Raw genomic sequence first — 22,457 nt, 5'->3', positions numbered from 1 at the left:
GTAGGGGGTCAAATAATTCTATAGTTTTCACCTTGTTTTGATTTGGCGCTAAATAAATAAAAAAGAGTTGAATCAAATTGAAGCCCATGGGTAAGTTACATAATGACCAGAATGAGGATGGAAAATTGTTCATTTAAGATAGACAGATGAATGATTAGCTGCTGTGCTTCAGCATCAACTCATTGCCATGAGGTAATTAAAATACAAGAAAGAAAAACATACAATATCCTATAATATTTTGAATTTTATTGAAGTATAAAAATCATATGAAGTAGATATATATCCATCCACCCATCCATTATTTTAAGTGGTTTTTAATATTTTAATTGTGTCGGGTTTTTTTGTATTATTTAATAATTTTAATACTGTGAATCACAATTAAAAATCTTAAATGTATGACCTCCATATTTCCAAAATACATTCTATCTATCTATCTATCTATCTATCTATCTATCTATCTATCTTTCACATATCTATTATTTTTAGACAACTTTTTTAGTACTTTTCTCTATTTTGGTGCTTGTGGTTCTGAACTCACCCTCTGCTCACGATGAGCCGGAGCGCCTCCAGGTTGCCGTGGTAAGCGGCCCATAAGGTCGGTGTCATCCCATCCTCGTCCGGGGCGTTCAGATCCTTCCGTGTGGCCTCCTTTAGCACGTCCAGGAAGCCGTCCCGGGCCGCCCGGTGATACCGGTCGTTCATGGCGACACCTCGGCTCAGTCCCAGTCCGGTTCCATGGAAGCCTGGATGTGGAGGTAACTGTCACTCCGGGAGTCCGGACGGCCTGCAGCGGGACGTAGCGGCGGACTGACTGGTTGCTGGGAGACGAACACCAGGCGTGCTGGTTGTCAAGCGGGGGGCGTGGCCCAGACGATCCTACACACCGCCTTTCCTCATTGCTCATTACGAGCACAGAATTACTTAAAACTGAAATCTGCGAGAAAATAGTTGCCCCAGAGACGTGGCTTTGGGGCAATTATCAGCAATTTATTTATTTTTGATCGAATTTTGAATACATTTTTTTTTTGCCCTTTCAGCTCATTCATCATCCCCCATTCTTAAAATATTTCTCCATATTAAATATTTTTTATTCTTTTATTTATTTAGAGATCATAAAAGTAATGTATTATTTCTTTAATGTGAAATAACAACAATAACTATATATCAGTATTTCAAAAATAATTATTGATACATTAATAAATAATTCAAATGGATTTTACAAAAAAACATAAGCTCTCAATAAAAGCTAATTTAAAAAACCAATTTAAAATTTAAATTTAGAAAATTACTTTCAAACTCAAAATGGCCATCCCTCCCCTCGGTTTTGGGATTAGCTTCTCCATTTAGCACTTCCTTGACTATGGTCCTTCGAGAAAAACTAACGCAAATTAGCCACGGTGTGTGATGGAAGGAGCTCTCTGATTGGTTACAGAGACTCAGGCTGACTACCTGGGTTTTGTTAAGGTGCTTTTTTTGTACCGATAACTTTGTATTGCTAAACATATATAAAGGGCATTCAGTCTCGGCTTTTACACTCTGAACAACATGGAGATAAGAAGTATATGACGGGACTGCAGAGAAATGGAGAGCCGAAGCTCCGAGTGTTGAAGAAGGTAACATGCTAACATGGCTAACACTAGCATCACCTTAGCTAATGAAAATATTACGTCCCAGCAGTTCTAGATAGGTACGTTTTTAGTAAGCTAATATGCTCTTCACAAATAAAGCTTGACACCGTTCAGAGCAAGCGCTGAGCCCTGTTACATTTATACACATATATAGAGCAATGGCGGCAACCTACAGCCTTTAAACTCGTGATTAAAATGCTGTCTGCCCAGATGTTACCACACACCTTTCTGGTAGTTAAAGTTAATAGAACTAAAACATCTGCCAAGGCAAAGAGTAGAGATGACACGCTGCTGAATTAAGTTCATTTGTTTTAATTAGACGAGTGCACACATTCATTCTAAACTGGACATAGATGATCATCAAGAGCCACGTTCACCTAATCCCAGCCTCTCTGACACAGTATGTCAAATATTCGCATTGAATATTCAGTATATTGCAATGACTAACTGCACCTACAGTACCTATATGCAGTCAAAAATACACATGGGCAAACGTAGTTATTAATAAAATATATTTGTATTGAAAACCAAGGCTGAAATTGATTCAGTCTATTAATTTTCTCTGTATGCTCTGTAGGGACTGTCCCAATAAAGGCCCTGAATGTTGAGATCAATACAATAAATGATGTGGAAATAATTTTCACAGAGGTCATAAAGTTAGTAAATCCCTGCTGATATTTTGGCTGATGTTTACATTTTCAATTGATTTGTGTTTGTAGGTTTGCTTGTTCTTGACAACTTGGACTCTGGGTGATAAGGACACACCTGCATCTGTTCCATATCATGTTCATGGAGGATGTTATGGCTTTGACAGCACTTGGTGTTAGCTTTTTGGCATCTGGCACCCACACTGGAAAACCTGCAACCTGGACTTCATGCAGGAGAGACCGCCTCAGTCATGTTCGACTCTGCGTCCTCTGCTTTACCTCCTAATGTCTTTCTGCTTTAACGCACAATTAAAAATCATTCAAAAATGATAACTTATTTCATGAGTTATATTTCAGAGGAGTAAAGGTTTTTACATAAATGAATGATTGTTTTCTTTTTTTTTTTCTTTTTTTCCATTTTGCATTAGATCATACATGTGCAGATCGACCGATCACTAGTCATACTGAATTTTAATGTACAGAGCAGGTGAATGTGACTACTAAACTTTAGTTATATTCAGCAGACATCAAAGAACACCGCTGTCAAGCTTAACTGGCATTTCTTTTCAGCTTATGTTCTCAAACTCCCAAGAATAATGCCTGTCTGAATAATAATTTCTGTGATGATTGGTAGATAGTTTACAGTGTTTGTTTTTCTGCTTGCTAAGGCTGAAAATAATGTGAGAGAAATAAAAAGAAAATCAAAAAATGTCTTATTGAAATAATTAATTTCCAGGTAACAATATGCCCAAAAGTTCAGTTCCTCTGGACATTTTGTCAATGGGAGAGATCACTCATCAAAGAAGAGTGATCAAATGTTTCTACCAATGATAACCATTGACTCCAGTAGAATTAAATCAGCTATTTAAGATTTTAAAAAGAGCTGTTAGATGCTGAAATGCTGCCTAAAGCTGTGGGAAAGTTAAGATTCTTGCAATATATGTGAAAATCACCGCTTTGACTGGTTACAGATCCTCCTAACAGCTAAACCGCGTTTGCTGTTTGTATTTTTAATTTCTGCTACTTGAGATTAGTTGGACCTTGTAAGTATAAGAGCTCAGGATCATCTTTGAGCACAAAGACGTGGTCTCATACGAGGACAATGGGTTTATTTTACAGCATAGTGCAAAGCTGCCATATTGTAATATCCCCATATGATGACACATGGTCTCAGACAAATCATACATGATCCAGCATTTTACAAAGAATGCAAACTTTCTTCCTGTGTGCTGGTTGACCCTGCAAATCTTTACAGCACTCGTGTTACCAAACTTTTGATGACTGGTGTGCACTTCCTGCTTCGAAAGTGTAAATTTTTTATATTCATCAAGATATCTGATTTTGAAGAGGCTGGAAATGTTACACTTGTGTCATCTCTGCTCTTTGCATTGTCAGAGGGTTAATATGATCTAATGCATGAGCTAACAGGAAAAGGACACGCAGTGAGGAAATGGATTTGCAGATGAGGAGTGGACTCACCATTTTTATGTCACAAATAAATCTTTGATTTTTAAATCCATTTACTTATTTCTCTTTTTTGAATTGGTTTTTTTAAAGATCTTGAAGTTCTGTTTCTTTTAATGCTTTATGGAATTAGGTTTTTGTGGAGAGTTTAATTATTTTTTGTGAAATCCGTTTGTGATTTGAAATATTTAGTAATGAGTTAATACATTTGTAGGCTATTGTCTAAATGAAGAATTAAAAAATGTATTTAATAATGCACATGCTTTGGCCCTCCATGCACAGCAAGCAGACAGCTTTGTGTCATTAAACAGTGAAAATAAAAATAATCAGCTGATCGGGTTATCGTTCCCACTCAACCATTACAGCAGCTGAAGCGGCGAAGCGATAAGAATGGCGTCACACACTTAAGTCAGGTCCTGTTGCGGCTTGTTTGTAAACTCTACTTGTTGGCAGAGGGCAGGTTCATACATTTCAGTTCTGTAATGCTGTGTACTGACAAACACCACTTACAAGCCTTTAGATTAGATTGTTAGTTTTTTTAAATTAATAATTCATTAATTTTTCTATTAAGTAAACTTTGTCCGAATTGCTCAGCAGGTGAATAAAGGACCAGTTTGCAAAGTAAATATGATGCATTTCCTGTGTAGGTGTGTTAAAATCATGACCACACCTACAGCCGTGTGGGAGCCGTGGGAAGGCGCATTAGAGGACTGTCGCGCCCTGTCAGACGCATGTCTCCACGCTGAACTTCAGCTGAAAGGAAAGGAAACAAGTGTCTTTTGAAGACAAGAGGAAGAAGCATGAGCACGGATCGTGATGCTGGAGACTTGGAGCTGGATACTGTCTGTGGGACACCTGAAAATCCCACTAGTGAACCTCTCCAGAGCTCAGACCATCATCAGACTCATGAACAGGAGCTGGACCCGGTGCTGCTGTGGGTTCCCAGTGGGAGACGCCTAATCTCTGGTTTGGTGGGTCTCAATGTGGTTCTGCTGGGAACCGCTCTGGTGATCGGCGAAAACTTCAACCCTGAGGGTCTGAGCCACCAGGAGCCTGAGGTGTTCCTGCTGGTGCTCATGGGGATCAGCCTGATCTGGATGTTCTGGTACCTGCTGTGGGCCAGGAGACATCCGGATATAAGCCCGCACAGAGACCACCACGCCGGGGGGGTCCCTGTCATCCGTAAGTTCCCGTGTTCGATCTTTAAAGCAGACTGCTCACAGGGTGTGCTTGGATTTTCTAACAGCGCTTTCATGTCACAGTGGCTCTCCTGCTCTTTGCTGCCTTCAGCCTGCTGCTGTTTGTCTTCAGGGTCGGTTATTTGATGAGTACGAGGGAGTGCAAGCCTGCTGCAACGCTGATTTCACCGTTCATGGAGGCTCCTTTTCTCACTCTGCAGGTAAAATCCGAAGGCAGGCTGAACTGGTGCAAGTTGTTACTGAGAGTGCAGGAAGCTAAGTGCTGGAGCTAAACAGAAAAAAGTGCTTATCTTTTCTACACTTAGACCAATCAGTCATCTCATGAAAATGAATATTTTATTTCATTATCTGATTCAAAGACGTTCAAGTAATTTGATGAAGAGAAACTGAGTAAACGGATCAAATTTCTAAGACTTTCTCATTTCTGTGGCCAAGGCAGCACAGGTCAGCAGGCATTCTAGGGATTATTTCACCTGCGCTTCAGCCAATTTTACCTGTTGACTCCAAATCAAGAAAATGGTGAGATTAGTCATTATATTCCAAATATTGGACGACTGGACAGCATTTGAAAAGCAAGTTTTCTCCAGAAAAAGTAAAGCCAACATTAAGGAAGGTGTTTCTGTTGGTGCTTAAATCCGTGTCCTTGGCGATGGACAGGGATGGGATATTCACGTTTAGAAGCGCAGGTGTTTCGAAACACCGCTCCGACGCGTGGGTCAAAACGCCCACGACACGTGACCTTGGAGTTTCGACAGGTGAATCAATGCCGGGGAGGTGCCCAGCACATCCAGGGGTCACAGGAAGTCTGAATATTTAGTCAGATTGTTAAGAAGTGGGAAGAAATGGTGCGCAAACCACAGTTTTCAAGCTCACGATAGGCGGTGAAAAGTGGAGCTCATAAAAAGTGAAACATAATCTTGTGATGCACAGTTCTTCTGCAAAGTGGAAAAAAGTACTCGGACTTTTTACTCAAGTAAGCATTAAAATCCCTTTTAAGTAGCGTAGCAGTTCACGGGTTGTATATCGAAAGTGACTGTACTCGTGAAATGACACTTCATGTACACGATGGGCAGTTATTGGGCTAAATTTATGAATTTATTGATGTGGGTATATCTTTAATGTTGCAGCTGTGGATTTTTTATTACTTTAATATTGTATTAATTGCACTCAAAATACTTGTCAATTAGATATTAAGACCTGAAACTGATGAAATGAATGATTAAAACTTGATCTCAGGTCCAACATGAACATTATGCTCATTTTCTCTTACATGCAGATGGACTTTTCTATCAGGGAATAAAGGAGAAGTGGATTTAAGGCACTTTTGCCTTAGGTTTAACTTTAGAGTAATCATTTATGTACTTTATGTGTAATTTACTGTGCAGTCACAGGCTGTAGGAGACTGCAGCTGTTCCAGTGAGTGAGCAGATATTGCTAATAACCATCATCTAATTATTTCTGTGACCAGATTTATTCTAGCTCCATATTTTCACTCTTGAACTCTACTAGAGCTTTGCATGAATTTGAGTTCAAAATAATCCTTATTATAAGGAAAGGCTTTTGGGTCCACTGAGTATTCTAGTAGAAGGATGCAGCTTTGACAGCTTTGACTAAACTTTTCTAGTTTTTTGCTGTTCACTTTAAGTCAGGTGCTCTTCCTCGGGCTCATCTTTGTCCCTTTCACGTTAAGATTTCAGATCATATGTCGGCTATTTTCTGTTACATACCTTCACCTTTCCTCTCCACCCTCCCTGACTTGAAAACAAGCTTGCCGTCATTTCGGGTGTGTCCTTTTTGAATAACCAAACTTTTGTTCCTTTTGTAGACATATTTACTGTGGGCTCACTCCAAAGACTGCATTCACAGACACAAGATAATCACAAGGTGCGCATTACTAAATTCGCTATATAAATCATGCATTTTTTTTCATACACCTGCTACTTTGAGAAAGAGATTTCTAACTTTAGGTTTGCAGGTCTGGACTGATGATGATCCTCTCCACTGATCTACTGCTGTGGCTGAACGCCGTGACAGAGGACAACATCCACGTGGAGATCGAGCTGGGAAAACGAAACGGCCTCGCTGATGACGACACACCTGATAGGGACAGCTCAGACTTAGCAGGTAGTTACTGCAAGAAAGGCCACATTCACTCAGGATCCTAAGGTTGTATGGTTGAGCTCACTTTATTCAATTATGACATACGACTTACTAATGTAGCTGCAAGATGGATGCAAAACTAAAAGGAATGTATTTAAAGTTCTCTTCCTTCCTGCAGGGAATTCAACCTGTCAGTGCAACGCGAGCACAGCCTGCCTCGCCTTCAGGAAGGGCTTTGAAATCTTTTTTCCCTTCAACATAGAATACTACCTGATGGCAGGCTGCTTGATCTATGTGATGTGGAAGAACGTGGGCCGCATAACGGGTCCAGATCACCACGTCACAGAGAAGAAGACCCTGTATATTGTGTGCACAGGTGGGATCACATTGGGCCTCGTGTTTGGGGGCCTGGTTCTGGCTGCAGGAGTGACTGCCTTCGTTCTCTATCAGGTCTATGTGAGCCAGCCGGAGTTTCGCCTCACCGCCTTCTTCATATTTTATGGCTATCATTTAGTCGTCATGCCCATCATGTCTCTCTGCTCTCTGGTCGGGCTAATAGTCCAAAGGTTAGAGAGTAGGGCACGCGAAGTGGGGCCTAATCCCTCTCGTAGGCTGGATGTGGTCCTCCTGATGGCGGCGGCCCTGGGCCAGCTCGCTCTGTCCTACTTCTCCGTGGTGGCAGCTTTGGGCATAGGCACCGATGGCCCTCTGGGGGAACTGGATCTGTCCTACTCCCTCTTGAGTCTGCTGGAGCTCATCCTCCAGAACATCTTCATCATTGAAGGCCTCCACAGACACCCACACCTCAGCATCAAGAAGAAGAAGAAGAAGAAGCAGATGAGCAGTATTTTCAAAGTATTTTTTTTTCTTCATATAGTAGCTCTGAGGTGTAACTCAGAAGTACTGAAGTTTCATTTTTAATATTGTTACATTGTCCTAAATAACCTTTTCTGAAATATTGTTTTCTCAAATGTCATCTTAGTTTATATATTGTATATTGTGGGGTTTTTTTTGGTTTCCTGTCATGTTTTGGGATTATTTTTGCTGCTTTGTTTTTTTTTTGTTTTGTTTTTTCTTTTCTTAAATATGTTCTGAAATGGTTCTTTTTGTGCACCTCAGAGCCCCTGTACATTTTACTGATGTGTTGAAAGGCATTAAAATTTTTCATATTTATATTAAAACTCTTTTACAGATGAAGAAAAAAGCACAAGAGAACAAAAAGACAGATATATCTCTACTGGAGGCCAAAATATCAGCGCCCCCTACAGTCCAGGAGCAGGGGGCAACAAAACCCTGGGCCAAAAGAGTGAGACAAGAGATCTGCGCTTTCCTCATTCTCTCAAATATCATGGTACTACTGTGTTTTATGAACCTGTTTTGAAAGAATATTTTAAAATGTTCAGTATTTGAATAACACGTAGATGTTCCCTCTTCTTTAGCTGTGGCTGATTCCTGCATTTGGAGTCCACCCGCAGTTCGAGAACGGCCTGGGAAAAGAGTTCTTCGGCTTCACCACTTGGTTTATTATGATGAATTTGGGTCAGCCGCTCAGCGTCTTCTACAGGATGCACTCGGTGGCAGCTTTAACGGAGCTGCTCATCTCTGCATGACACGCACAGACTCCATCCCTGTTAGACTACACGATCCAAAAACCGGATTACTGAATACACAAACCAACTCAAGAACAAGCTCGCCCCTCATCATAGAACTTCATGTTGTTTAAAATATGGAGATGACAGCACCTCGCAGTCTTCTGGCCTGTGTGTCCTGATATATGCACGTTTAAAAAAAAAAAAAAAAAAAAAAAAAAGCATTTTTAAAGTTTTAGGCAGATATATTGGTAGAGCAGCAGATTCAGGACCCCGGGGTCTCTGATGAGATTATTTTAAAGACTTTTACCTTCCTGTCGTCACACATCGGAGCAACAAGCACTCACGTTTTTGGCAAAATAAATAAATGTCCTACAAAACTGCCAGATATTAACATTTTTCCTTTAATTGGACACATTTACACATTCTTCATCTTTACATTACTTGGCATCAAGAATGAGCCGTCCTGATTTTTAATAACGGTTCAGGTGTGAGGAAGATAAACCAGCAGCTCCTCTAAATCCTCTGGATCTCAAACAGCCTGATGTCGGTGTCGTACCAGATCGGAGGGTCAACATTACTGCGGGAAGAAAGAAAAAAACCAAAACGCTAATAGAGGAGTTCACTGAACACATCCCAAAGAATACAGGCAGGTTTATTTACCGTAAGTAGATGACGCCCCAAATGTATGTGCGGAACCACATGGCCGTGCCAGCGTTGGCTTGGTACTTCCTGATGAGGATGGGGTGGGGGACGGGTAGGAGACCCACGAGTGTGCCGTGCTGCAGGAACTTGAGGATTTCCGACTCGTCAGTCAGACCCCTGAGGACGACAATAAACCGCGAGACACTGAGAATAAATCTGACGTCTAAATGCAAAGAATCAATAGTAACTTTTATGTGATAAATCTGTAAAAAGTGCTACTGTTTAAATTAACATGTTTGATGCTCCACAGAAATGAGTTTATTAAAGTGAACCTGTTCTGCAAAAATAACTTTTCAATCAGAAGTGCAACAAATTTCATTTCTTCAAAGAAAAGTGCACGCTCGTTGTATTAAATGTCATACATGTTTAATTTATGTTTTCAGAGATCAAATATAGAAGTGAAGCTTACAGGTCAAACAAAACAACTGCAGGCAGAAACGAAAGCTTCACGATTCAATAATTACCTCGAGGAGGAGGTTGTGTTTGCAGGTGTGTGTCTGTAAACACGATGGCTCAAAAAGTTCTGAATGAATTCTGTTAAAACTGTTAACTGCTCATGTTAATCTATTATAATAACATTCCAGGTCACAGACAATAACTTTGCATTAAGACAGTTTTGGTTCATTTCTTCCAACCCTGCCTGGTGCTGCTCATTAACTAATACAGGTATTCATTAGTTATCACATAATGCGTCGTTTAGTTTAAAATCTGAGGGATTTCCTACTTGTCGATGCAAATCTTCTCCACCTGAGGAACCAGGACTTGCAGCAACCTCATGATCGTCTGCAGGGGAAGTTTGGCCTTCCACGAGGAGACCTAAATGATGGAGGACGTCACATGACAGAAAATACACCCACGGAGCAGAAGGTAGAAGGTAAATGTGAGCAGATGAAGGATTTGTTCTGACCCAGTCGGAGTTAGCGCTCCACGCAGCCGTTGATGAGACGCTCGACAGTCGACTCCTCGCCGACTCCGACTGCATGCGGTTAACCTAACACCAAAAAATAAACCACTTTAACTGCAGCAACTAAACTTCTGTGTGTGTGTGAGAGAGACGAGCCATCTGCTCACCTCGTGATCTCTCTCAGACTCGCTGTCGCTGGCTCCGGCTGCGATGCTGCTTTTAGACGTGTGCGGAGAGTCCAAATGTGGCACAGTGATCATCGTTCCATCCTGACTCACCTGAGACTTCTCTGTTATCTTATCGATTCCTACAACACATGATGACATGAAGAAGGCCTTTAAAGGAACAGTTCGATGTTTTTGGAAACCCCAGATATAGACTAAGTAAAAATCCTCGTTATTTGAAATTCTACTTCTTACTTCCTACCTGGAGTGGCCTCTAAGCTGGCTTTGAGTGTGCCGGGCTCGGCGGGTACAGCAGGTCTGGAGCCCTCCATGGACTCATTCTCTACAGAGTTCGCCCTAGAGATTCCCGTCCTCCTCTTCTTTTGCAGGGCCCTCTGAATAGACGTGGTATCGGACGGCAGGTTGGCCAGCTGGTGGAAAACGTTTCGCTTACGGATGATGGCGTACACCAGGTTGAAGTTACCTGTGAAAGGAGGGTTCAGATTGTTATTTGGGCAAAAGCCGTGACCTGCAAACCGATGAGCCTGTGTCTGCGTTCTCACCATCAAACTGATACTGGATGATGTTGTTGCAGACCTCCAGCAGGAAGAAGACCAGGTGGTGGTTCTGCAGTGAGGAGAAGAGGAACCAGGGCGTGGAGAAGGCCTCCAGGAGGTGAAGCAGTTTGTTGGCTGCCACCATGGACAGGCTCTTCAGGTAAGGTGAAACTGTGGAAGCACAAAAGGTCATCCCAAGGCTCAAGCAGCTCTGTTGCTCCTCCACCAGGGGGCAGCATTTGCACTGTAATACTCACTGTTCACTATGATGGTGAGCAGGCAGTCGAACAGAGGCTGGAGACGCTGGTGTCCGCTGGAGATGATTTTGTGGAAGATCTAAACATGACAAAGTACTTGGAACAAACTCAGTGGAGACTGAAAACGAAAGTAAAAACACTCAAGCTTCCATCACAAAGTCAAACCACAAAAAATATCCTGTCTGTCTTATAAAAACGCAAAAAACTATGATGTCCTGAGATCTTTAGGAGAGCGTTTAATTGAAAATGCAAGACCAGAATGTACATGACATTTAGCTACAATTAAAAAGAGGGAAAATGTTTTATTCCAGGTCAAATAAAATGTTTTTTTGTTTTTTGTGGTTGTTGCTGCAATTTGTCTTTCTGCATTAATTAAATACCTGCTGCAGTCACAGGAACCATCCACAGATACTGGTAAAGCTGAAAGTTGGAGGATCGGACGCTAGCAGGCACCTGGGATCTACCTCCCTGCAAGGCCTGAGCTCCATTAACTGGAGCCTCTGAACTCTACACTGCCAACCCATAAATGCTTTTGGTACTTTGTTATCACCAATTAAATATCTGTAAATGTGCATCGTTAACCAAGTTTGCTATCGTTAGCTGATAACTGCATAAGAATCCTGCACACATCCATCTTTTATATCCAGTCTGGAGCACAGGTGTCAAACTCCAGTCGTCGAGGGCTGCTTTAATGACCTACTAAAATTAGTAGATCATTAGCAAGACTCTAATGAAGCTGACTGCATGCTGAGGATGCAGTTCAGCTACTTGATTCATGTTACAGACGCCCAGGAGTGAATGAACATGGTGCAATAAAAGTACTTTTAGAAGTACATTTTTCCAAACTCTTACATTTATTTAAATGTACTTGAGCAGGGTCGGGTGTTGCCACCTCAGCATGCAGTCAGTTTAATTCAGGTGTGCTGCAGCAGGGACACATGGAAGAGTTTCAGGACACCGGCCCTCAAGCACTGGGGTTTGATACCCCTGGTCCAGACACAAAACGGACCGTGTCTTTCTGGATCTACTACAGAGGTTAAAACTTGCCTGACTGAAATGTCCAGTTAGTACTCTGTAGTTCTCAGCACTATCCAGAAAGCCAGTAAAGCCAGGCATGTTTTACCAGGTGACTGATAATTCGCTAACCCAAGAGTGCGCTCCATCCCGTGGTTTCTTTCTGCCAAACACAGGATTTTCTGCCTTCATTCGTAGATAAATGAAAGAAATAGATTCTCTCATTTATTTCACGCCATAACGTCTCACCACTATGAGCAGGTCGGCGTGGGTTCCTGTGAACACAGGAATGTCCATGGGCACACGGAGAGCGTACGGCTTGTTCAGACGGACGCCAAAGTTTCTTTCTCCACTCAGCAGCAGCAGGATGAAGACGCCGATGTGCATGAGGCCGAGCCGGGCTGCAGACGCACACAGGGGAAATGTTTTGTTTTTAACACAGGGAGCGATGACAGTTTATACAGATTTATATTTATTGTTTCACACGCACGCGCATGCACGGAGACGTGACTCACACTGATCCGCTCGGGCATCGTTCAGGTAGAAGAGGATGGGAATCAACATGTCCAACACGTCGCTGCTCTTCAGGACGAAGAAGAGGAATTTCTAAAACACAAAAATAACAAAATCAGGTTTGGCTTGTTTGCTCCACTTCACTCCATCACACATACAACTTCATCAGCCCCACACACACCTACGAACCAGGACTAAGTCCACATTAAGAAACAATTGAGAAGGAACCAAATTTTTCAATTATTCTTGTTTATTTTGAGAATAAAGTTTTTTTTCACAAAAAAGTGAAATTACGACTTTAATCCAGGATCTTATTTTTTATTACTACTATTGTTAATTTCATTATACTAAAGTCTTCAAGATTAACGTTGTAATAGCATTTTAGGAAATAAAATGGAAAAAATATTTTCAGTTAATTCTCGAACTACTACAAAATTTATCTTGAAATGAACACCAATCATAAAAAGGAAAAACACAGAACCATGATGTGTTTTTGTAATCACAGCCTTCACCAGCAGGGGGCAGCATTTTACCACAGACTGTGTCGAAATGTTCTCATTTCTCCTGATTATTTCCTTTTCCCCATTCTGCCATTTAAACACTATGTTTTGAATGAGGGTTACATGTGAGGGCCACACTTACGCTTGTTTATCTATTTAGCAGTAAGAACTTCAGTCAGCATCAGTAATGTCCCATACAAACACACTGTCCTCTCCACATTCAGTTCACTAGGACCTGACCACCGTGGTTCCACACGAGCAGCTGTTTTTGTTGATGAAATATTCTCATTTCCTGAGAATCCCTTGGCTTCCTGTTGCATTTCGTGCTCGCACCTTGTTGAAGTCGCAGAATTTCCAGAAGAGGATCAGCAGCTCCTGGTGGAACTGGATCTTCTTGGTGGATCGGGGCAGATACGTCTGGATGAGAGGGTTATTGAGCAGCCGAGCCAGACCTTTAAGGACAAAGCTCAAGTCCTGATGAACAAACAAGGAGAACACACACTCATAAACATCCCAGGGGATCATGCTGTTAGCTGCTGAACGGCTGGATGTTTCAATACCTCCTCTCTGTGTATCCTGGAGAGATAATTCACAAACAGGTTGTCAGGTCCACCAGGCTGAAAAATAAATCAGCATCAGTGTTTATATTTTAAATCATAATCTTAAAAAAAATATACTTGTATATATGTGGATTAATTACTCACTGTATGTACCTCTTGCTCCTCCTCCTCAGCTGAGGGACATGTTGAGGGGTCCAGGGCCTGGAGGGCGGCGCTGGCGGCTGAGCCAGCCTCGTGCTCCAGGGTGACGATAAGGATCTGGACCGCCTGCTCCACCAGCTGCTCCCGGTAGTCTGAGAACAGCAGGTGGTTGTACGGGATGCCGTAGCCCACGGGGTCGTAGGCACAAACCACATTGAGCAGGGAGGTGAACAGAGGCAGGGCGTGTCTGCGAAAAACAGGTGGAGGTGAGTCTGCACAAGCTTAACGAGGATGAATGAAAGGCTGTAGTGATGTATACCCCTGCTCTGTATGTCAAATATTACTGAACACAGACCTACAAACACTCCTTAAAATGAATTCCCTGTTTTTAGTTTTTAAGACGGATGAATTCACTGTCACAAAGGTTTTGGATTTTCTAATAAATTCAACGTTAAAACAGAGAAGCAGAGAGTGCAATTCAACAGGAGAGAAGTTATCTCACTCCGTCTGGTGAGGTGTTGTCAGGTATAAAGTCACCTGTTGGCTGTGGAGCAGAAGAAGGAGATCCAGGGGTTGAGGACTTTGTTTTCAGCGGAGGGAGGAAGGTACATGGCTTCAGAGAAGCAGGTGAGGAGTAACTTCAGCAGCTCTGTCCTGGAAAGGGCGTTAGCACAGGATGGAGGGATGTTAGTAGGTGAATTCAGCCTGATACAAACTGAATTTGCGAGATAGCAAAAGAATGATTATAATCAGGAATCTGTAGTGATGTCTAATCTGGGGGTTTCATCATTTTAGAAGATTAAATTCAGCAGCACAGCTTTACTTATTACTGCATACAGAAAACAAACATTGTTTCTTCTGTTAACGGCAATTAAAAAGAAACGGCTCGTCGTCCAGGCTGAAGCTGTTAGAGCACAAGCAGGAGCGCTCAATACTGATTTGTTGTTCACGTGAGGTTTTTTTCTGGTCACATTCATCTTTTTAATCTTCACTTGTCCTGCTGAAACCAGCAAATCTGGATCGGATGACAAAAACAGAGTTTAAAGAGAGAAAAACTTTGACGGCCTCTTTGGGGCGAGTGTGGATGCAGAGGTGGAGCTAAGACTGGTTGGATATCGATGTGACTGACTTCAATGAAACAGATTCATCCAAAATTTCAAAAAGACTCCCGCACGGAGACGCTCAGCCCAGGCACATTAATTCTGATTACATTTCTTTTTGCAGTAGTTCCACATGTGCAGGAGCTCAAATCAGTATTGATTACATACATGTAAGCTCAGACATGAGCCAACACTGCGATGACCAGCACTGAAAGGATGCTGAAGTCTCACCTGTTCAGGTCGTGGACGTAGTTCAGAGGAGGTGCCTGAGCGAAGCCCACGCCGGCCTCCCAGATGTACTCACAGCTGTCTATGGCTCGTATGTCATCAGCTGTATCCTGCAGCAGAGACAACAGGTAAAACATTCAGTGACATTCCTCCCGAAGGTCCCCGAGAGCTGAAATTACTAATGAGCTGAACTCACGACAGGTTTGATAATCGATTATGAATTGACTTGAAGCTGAAAGTTCTTTGCAAACGTGACCTCTGCAGGAACGGTCGTTCTCGAGGCGGGGCCACAGAGGTCACTGAAAGGTGGAGCTTGACTCATAGGAATGTACTGTCTGTGTGTTTGTGACGCCAGGAGCTTCTCTCACACACTCAGCTTTCCTCCCCCCGCCTCACACCTGGAGGGAGAGGCGGTGTGTGGAGTGTTAGCCTCATTTACTCACAGACGTGGATTCTTGTCCACAGCTAAAGCTGGAGGTCTAAACAGAGCTCCGGGACTGAGTTCACACTTACTTCTACCATGCAAGTCATCAAATGGACCAAGCTAAGCCCTCCGCTGACAATATCTGCATGTAACACCTCCGCAGAGATAACTACAGCTTTATGAATAGATGTGACAAGGTGCTACCGCTGTAAGTGAACTGACAGCTCCACGTACGCCACACAATGAAGTTCACTGGTGTCAAACGCCAACCGCAGTGAACTCTGGTGTTCTTCTTGAAGCGTGGGATACTCTTTAAAAGCAAAAGCTTTGCATAGCCGTTCAGCACAAGTCACTTTCTTTACGAAAGGAAGTTATTTTAGACCTTTGAAGAAGTGTCCAAACCAAGTATGGGACGGGGACCTACACCAAACATCTGAAAGTGAAACAAAAAGGAAGCAGGTCACTGAATCCTTTTACTCTGGTGAGCATAGGATACGCACAGACTGTATGTGAAAGATGGACATAGCAGCCCTCATGTCACCCACTGATTAGTGTATGCACTGAGAAGCCTCAAGCTGAGCAGTGTTGCTCATTCTTTTTGAAACCTGTGAGACCGAGGGACACTGCAGGCTCACTATACCGTAATGCATACCTTCCTTTATTGTCTTCATTTATTCTAAAAAGAACCACAATAAAAAAAACATTAACTTCTAATAAATAAAGCTTAAAACTCATAATGGAGACCATAAACTCACTAGGAAAGTGTTTACTCAGGTCACAAGACAAGCAAGCTTTCTGCATGAGTACATTTATTTACGTGCTGTGCATTGTTTTAGCCGCTCGTGTCACACGGGAGGGTCTGTGGATGCAAGCAGGGGCTTTTGACCTCTGCATCACTAAATCCATACCAGGAAGTGAAAGCTGAAATTCAAGGCACAAATGAGGTTTCCCTCCAGCCATGTGTTTCTTTGTGCACACGCCTGCTTCATGCCTCAGAGGTCACTGGGGCAGGTGGGAACAAACAGCAGCTGCTGGCTATTTTCCACATTCTCCTGCACAGTTTCCTTGATTTTAACATTTCCTCGTGAGGTAGCAAGGAGTAAGGAGTCATCCGATGAGATCACCTCCCAGTCTCTCAAACGTCTGAATGTTTGCGGAGCACAATAAAGACGTTTCCACCCTTTCCAAACATGGCCCCTCTCCTCGCGTCCCACAGAGTCACTCATTAACTTGAGCTACCGCCCGAGAAGGTTGTGTTAAGAGATAACGGCGCTAAGAGGTGCTGCCACGGGAGCAAATAACAGGCTTACTTCTTTTATATGAGCTGTAAAGTGCTGACACGCCTGTCGATTCAGAGCTAAAACAAAGCAAACAAACCACGACTCTGAAAGGCATAACTCCAAACCACCTTCAGGTCAATATTTTTATATGTCTAATCCTTTATCTACCTGAACTTTTTGTTTTCAGTGTTAATTAACAAAAACCATGTTAAGACCCTAAAAGCCCAGAAAATAAATATTTCAAACCCAACAATCAAACAGCCTCCTGTGAGCAAGTACTCGCTGACAGTGGGAAGGAAAAAAACACCCTTTTAACAGGGAGAAACACAGGGCAGAACCAGGCTTACGGAGGGGCAGCTGTGACCAGCTACATAATGAGTAAGGCTACTTTTGCATGGTCAGTGATGCGGGGGGTTGCCAGACTCACCGGGCTGTTCTTCTTGTGGCTCTGGATGGTGAAATCTGGACAGAAGAGCAGGTCAGCAATGGCCAGCAGCAGGGACTCAGCCAGAGGCCGACCTTCGTCATCAGCATCGTGGTCCAAGTGCTGGAGGGAGAAGAGCTGAGGCTGTGACTCTTATGGTACTTTTACTGTATCGTTGCTGGTAAGTCAATTTGTTGTTTTTGTGCCGCTCTGGATCCATTTCAGAGTTGGTTTTTATGTCACTTAAGTCCCAATTAGTTGCTTTAAATCACAGACTGTATATAGAAAGTAACATGTAGCGTAAAGCCAATGGCCCATCAACTTAAAGTTGATTCTTTATTATGGCCAGCAGGGGGCGTATACTCCGGTCAAGTCTAGTCCTATAGAAACCTTTGGGAAAATTACCCTCATTTCCTTTGCTATATCAACTCAGCGATATTATTCCTGATGACATTATAGGGTTAATTGCTTGCTTTACATTTTATTGACTACAGCACAATGATTATCTTTGAAATTATGGTCCCCATAAGAACAGGACAGTAAAGCTTTTCTGTGTGACAGACAGCTCATCACCCCGTGAGTGTAGTGTGTCAAAAAAGGTCTAATTCTTTTGTTTATTTGGTGGACCAGCTTCCAAAAATGTGCTTTTTTTCTCTCATGTCTTGAGTTAAAAGATGAGTACTGCTATTGGTTAACTCAAGTCACTGGCTGACTCAGCAGGATCCCTGAAAATGGAGGAAACACCTGGAGTGTAGCTGCTGTCACTCCAAAAAGCATGCATAATCTACATAACCCAAATAAACCAAAAGTCATTCTTATTACGTCTAACTTTGTGTCCTGGAAAGATCAATTATGAGTTAAACTGACATTTTATGCTATACTTTATTCAAGGCTAAGCTACCTAGCTGCTGGTTTTAGCTTCATGTTGAGCAAACAGACAAGAAAATGATGGATGGGTCATCACATTTAACTCTAAACCACATACACAGGTTTTTCCAAACACTGTCCACTTGTATCTTTCCACAGCATAAATCCATAATCAAATATAAGAGTTCAACCATCCGTTAGCCACACAGAGTCGTTTCATTCATACAATACTGAGTAATCAGCCTGCTCCAACCAGCAGCTGCTCTGCACTTTATTTCAGTCTCCCACTTTCATTAAGAGACATTCAATCCCTTCTAAATTCAACCGCTGGCCAGAAAGAGCAGGAGACACAATATGGGCAGTGTTTGGACGCAGTCCCCTGCCGACCGGGTAACCAGAGACCCAGCAGCCCTAGGTGGGAAACGGGGGGAAGGCAGGGAGAGGAGGGATTTGGACAGACACGTCAAAGCATCAGCAATCTCATCTCACACTGCAGAGTCTGTTCTGAAAATCAGATGGACCCATCGCTTTGAACCGGCGCAGATTATTAAAGGTGGAGATATCAGAGAGGCTCAAGTCCTCAGATATCCGCAGAGCCGACAGATTAAACCTAACAAACTGTCTGCAAGCTAAAAGATTTCCTCCAAATGCTTTTTCTGAGACGTGGCAGGAGTTCTTAAATAACTTTCTCCCTTTTCCCCTCTTCCTCTTCTTCTTTTGCAAAGATCAGTTTTATGAACTATAGATTCTGACTTTTCTGTCTCTACTTTTGTTTGAAAAGTTACTAAAAGCATTTAATCAGCTACCAAACTAATACCTGCAAAATATATAAATATCATCATTTCAATGATATGTGACAATAAAGCTGCAAATATTTGGTGTTTTTACTTGGAATAAATAAAATGGCCAGTATAGGTAAGACTAAAAACAGCCACGTAGATGAATACATTAAAAGATGTCAGTGCCGTACCCCCGCTCGGCCGGGGATGGTGGACCAGAAGAAGCCCCTCCAGTCGGCATCCTCGAAGATGTAGGGCAGGATGCGGGTGAGCAGGCGCGTGCAGTTCAACACGGTCTGGCGCTCCTTCTCAGAGGGGCAGCCGGAGTCTGCTCCCCGGACCAGCCTCTCCACCGCCTGGGAAAAACCAACACAAGTATCGTGCAAATATGAGATGAAATAACCAAGACAGACAAAAGTCTACTCTTATTTATTCACCCGAGGTGCCTGTTTTACCTGTCAATCATCATTTTATTTAAAGGCCACAAAAAGTGTTGGAAAATTCTATTTTCACCAGGCGACTGAAGCATCAAGCTTCTGATTGGTGAGTGGACTCATTAGTTTGAGCTTGTTTTTATTACAGCGACTCATTCTTCTAAACTCTACGTGACTTCATCGTACTTGTAAGTGTAAAACTATGTCAGCAAATTGGGTTCGGACCCCAACCCCAATCAGTGTGACCATCATGCATGACAAATAAATGCAGAAAATCTTCAATAGCATATCTTCTGACCAGCTAGCCTTTGTAGCTGCACTAAAATACATTAATACTTGCAGCTGTTTCTGTCCAGCAGCTACTTCTTTGAGGTTATGGTGAAAAGCATGGGTCGTTCCACATGAACCAAATAAAACCTCAGGAGTTTTTAAAAGCACATCTTTTTGTCACATGACCTTCAACCAGTCACCAAAGCAGCTGTCTGCCCTTTAAAACCTTAAACTACCAAATGATCTTCAGACTTAGTTTCTCTGTTTTTCTGCATTTCTATAAATGACGTTTGACCTTTGCCATCAAACTGTGGGAACAACAAACAGCTGCATTCCTTTGTCTCCGACTGTATCCAGGATGGACAAAAGCTGCTCTAAAGCAATGTACAGAAGTCCTCGCAGCTGGTGGCAACAAAGATCAGACAGAAGATGTCCTAAGAAGCCTTAAACATGTGAGAGAGGGCTGACACAGGGCAGAGTGTTTAAGGTTTCATTCCATGTGGGAGTAAAACTGATTTATACAGCAGTTTAAGACTGAAAGTAAGTCTGTGCAAAAAACTCTAAACTGACTCAGAAACAAGACGATTACACCCTCAGTCCTGATACTGAGTCACGCTTGCCCCAGTCCTGAGGATGTCAGGTTACCTTGTAGCAGAGGGTTGCCAGGTTTGACGGAGACTCCTCTCTGACGGCTCTGATCTCTGCCGCAGGAACCAGAGCAAAAACATCCTGAACCGTGGTGGAGGAGTCCACCCAGAACTGATCCCAGAACACGTCGTCTGAGGCTTCGACGGGCTGCAGGAGAGGAAACGCACACTAACATCAGTGTGTGTGTGTGTGTGTGTGTGTGTGTGTGTGTGTGTGTGTGTGTGTGTGGCTCATCTGCTGCTAAATACATTGTGTTGATGAGGAGGTACGATCTTTCCTTTTTGCTTCATGGCCGACAGAAAACATAACCAAGGATCAACAAGCTTATCCAAATTATTCACATAGAGTAACACATTTAATTCTCTGTCAATCAACTGAATGAATTAACAACATTTACATTATTGATAACTTAGTGATTTTATTTTCCCATTAACTAATTAACCATTTCAAAGCTAAATAAAAAAAAGCTGGACATAAAAAGATCTCAAACGTTTTGAGTCACCCTTCATTTCTTCATAATTTCCATAGGAAATAGGAGCAGTGACCTATGGAAACATCTGCAAACATGTTATAAGAGGCAAAAACAGAGTTTGACAGTAAATGTTTGGTGTTACTGGCTTTATTCCTCAGCACAGCCTGAACTCTCTGAGGCAGCTTTCTGTAATTTATTTCAGGAACAGCTCTCTAAGCCTCTTGCATCCCAAAAGCTCTTCTTTTGTTCCATCCTCTGTCAAGTTTTCCAAGCTCTGGGGAGGCTACTCCATCACTGATAGTCTAGCCAATCAGAATGTACTTTTCTGTGTTCATAATCTCATAAATTCTCAGTTCTCAGTGTACAACACCACAGAGGGATGTAGCTGATGAGCTGTAGCATGAAGATATGGGACAGAGTTGTTGAAGCTAGGTTAAGAAGAGAGGTGACGATCAGTGAGCAGCAGTAATGCCGAGAAAGAGCCCAGCAGAGTGCACTTCGAGAGTATTGATGGAGAAGTAAAGAGAAGTTCACAAGGAGCTTGGCTGTGTCTTTGTGGATCAGAGAAAGGATAAGCGAGGAACTGTGGTGCTGAATGAGGAAGTCATGTGAGACAGCGGTGAGGTGTGCTGAAGGAGCCAGAGATGGGATCGAGGTGGGACGACATCACAGATGTGCTCTGAGCCCCAGGCTGACAGACGAGGTCAGGCAGGAGTGTCTGTGGACTCTGATGTCTAAGCAAACAGTTGATTAATCAGACAAAGTCAGTTCTTTAAAGATCTCCTTCAGTCTGACCAACACTGAAAAATAAAGACGATGCAGGTTTAACCCAGGATAAATATACTTGAAAATTGATTCTTTTTTGTCTATTTTAGCTAATCAACCAATCACTTCTGCTTCGAACACAAGAGACCATATGAGCCCATAAACACCCAGATTCCAGCTTTACCAGCAGCTGACCTAACATCTGTTTCACGCTACAGCAAACCACCACCCACACACCACCTGGATCAGTTTCGATCACTCGACCAATCGATTAACGTTGCAGCTGTCCCGTCCAGCCCTGTTACCTTTAAACACACCTGTCAGCCAGAGAAACAACTGCTGGCCCAAAACTGATGCAATCTTTAATATTCCCATCTGCATATTAAAGCCGTTTAAGGATCACGTCACAGACAAAGTCCAAAATGACTGTTTGGAGTCCCTCAGACTGCATAAGAAAAAGAAGAAAATCCGTATTCTGAGAGGCAAGCTTGCTTTCTGTTTAAAAATCCTCGTTTATGAAATAACTCCAATGATTTTTTTCAGGTTTTTCTCTCCACTTTGTGTGACGTACGCTGCCATCTGGCACTCCAACTTTATCTCCACATCTCCACTAACGCTAAAAGCCAAACGCTCAGCGGAACTTTCCTCATGTCACCTTTTAAAGAAAACAAACCCCGACCTGAGTTTTGGTTGTCAGCTGGACCACCGCTTTCCTGAAGTGAAGTTTGCTGTCTGCGTTTCCCATATTTCTGTCTCCAGCCACCTGCTGCCTGCCTGCCTGGATCCACAGGGAGGATAATCTGCCTCATCCACAGCGCTGTGCG

General features: G+C 42.6%; 4 protein-coding genes across 8 annotated transcripts in view; 1 reads left to right on the top strand and 3 right to left on the bottom strand.

Moving 5' to 3' along the window:
* fads6 (fatty acid desaturase 6) overlaps positions 1-613 on the bottom strand; it is a 22,750-nt gene extending 22,137 nt beyond the window's left edge. The window contains exon 1 of the mRNA XM_085285401.1: positions 539-613. The gene's annotated coding sequence lies outside the window, so the exon portion shown is untranslated. The remainder of the gene's footprint in view (positions 1-538) is intronic.
* Positions 1-826, bottom strand: part of LOC146568964 (pre-mRNA splicing regulator USH1G-like) — a 9,938-nt gene extending 9,112 nt beyond the window's left edge. For both annotated transcript variants that reach the window (XM_085285399.1, XM_085285400.1), the window contains exon 1: positions 539-826. In XM_085285399.1, coding sequence (XP_085141525.1) covers positions 539-702 — 164 coding nt within the window. In that variant the 5' untranslated portion in view covers positions 703-826. The remainder of the gene's footprint in view (positions 1-538) is intronic.
* LOC146568963 (proton channel OTOP3-like) overlaps positions 1-9,711 on the top strand; it is a 10,319-nt gene extending 608 nt beyond the window's left edge. The window contains exons 1-8 of one of the 2 annotated variants that reach the window (XM_085285397.1): positions 410-1,613; positions 2,348-4,921; positions 5,002-5,138; positions 6,764-6,822; positions 6,914-7,062; positions 7,217-7,893; positions 8,231-8,389; positions 8,478-9,711. In XM_085285397.1, coding sequence (XP_085141523.1) covers positions 4,540-4,921; positions 5,002-5,138; positions 6,764-6,822; positions 6,914-7,062; positions 7,217-7,893; positions 8,231-8,389; positions 8,478-8,648 — 1,734 coding nt within the window. In that variant the 5' untranslated portion in view covers positions 410-1,613; positions 2,348-4,539 and the 3' untranslated portion in view covers positions 8,649-9,711. Of the gene's footprint in view, positions 1-409; positions 1,614-2,347; positions 4,922-5,001; positions 5,139-6,763; positions 6,823-6,913; positions 7,063-7,216; positions 7,894-8,230; positions 8,390-8,477 lie in introns of those variants that run through there. The other variant, XM_085285398.1, reaches the window with a different exon arrangement.
* Positions 9,011-22,457, bottom strand: LOC146568962 (protein HID1-like). Of its 3 annotated transcripts, none has more exons than XM_085285393.1 (19): positions 22,313-22,457; positions 20,394-20,543; positions 19,236-19,400; positions 17,402-17,521; positions 15,274-15,380; positions 14,480-14,596; positions 13,946-14,189; positions 13,802-13,858; positions 13,575-13,715; positions 12,744-12,834; positions 12,478-12,629; positions 11,215-11,293; positions 10,964-11,128; positions 10,663-10,884; positions 10,404-10,543; positions 10,240-10,323; positions 10,057-10,148; positions 9,291-9,449; positions 9,011-9,207 (listed from the first exon to the last, which is right to left on the bottom strand). In XM_085285393.1, exons 1-19 carry the CDS (start codon positions 22,376-22,378, stop codon positions 9,144-9,146), a joined length of 2,415 nt encoding a protein of 804 aa, XP_085141519.1. In that variant the 5' UTR covers positions 22,379-22,457; the 3' UTR covers positions 9,011-9,143. The 3 variants fall into 3 exon arrangements, with proteins under 3 accessions (XP_085141519.1, XP_085141520.1, XP_085141521.1); XM_085285394.1 differs by having other exon boundaries at positions 13,955-14,189; XM_085285395.1 differs by having other exon boundaries at positions 9,173-9,449; positions 10,240-10,324; positions 10,402-10,543.

Source organism: Mchenga conophoros, linkage group LG8 (assembly GCF_057382185.1).
Source record: "Mchenga conophoros isolate Kocher_MC1m ecotype Shallow Benthic linkage group LG8, M_conophoros_male_GT1.1, whole genome shotgun sequence".
Classification (NCBI taxonomy): domain Eukaryota; kingdom Metazoa; phylum Chordata; class Actinopteri; order Cichliformes; family Cichlidae; genus Mchenga; species Mchenga conophoros.
The sequence above is the reverse complement of the archived record's forward strand: the minus strand, read 5'-3'. Positions and strand labels throughout refer to the sequence as shown.

Excerpts from the sequence above, each read along its gene's own strand:
- LOC146568962 (XM_085285393.1), bottom strand. The coding sequence starts at position 22,378 with ATGGGAAACGCAGACAGCAAACTTCACTTCAGGAAAGCGGTGGTCCAG. Across the intron at positions 12,835-13,574 it reads AATTCTGCGACTTCAACAAG|AAATTCCTCTTCTTCGTCCT; the intron begins GTGCGAGCACGA and ends TTTGTGTTTTAG. Across the intron at positions 11,294-12,477 it reads ACGCCGACCTGCTCATAGTG|ATCTTCCACAAAATCATCTC; the intron begins GTGAGACGTTAT and ends TGTCATGTTTAG.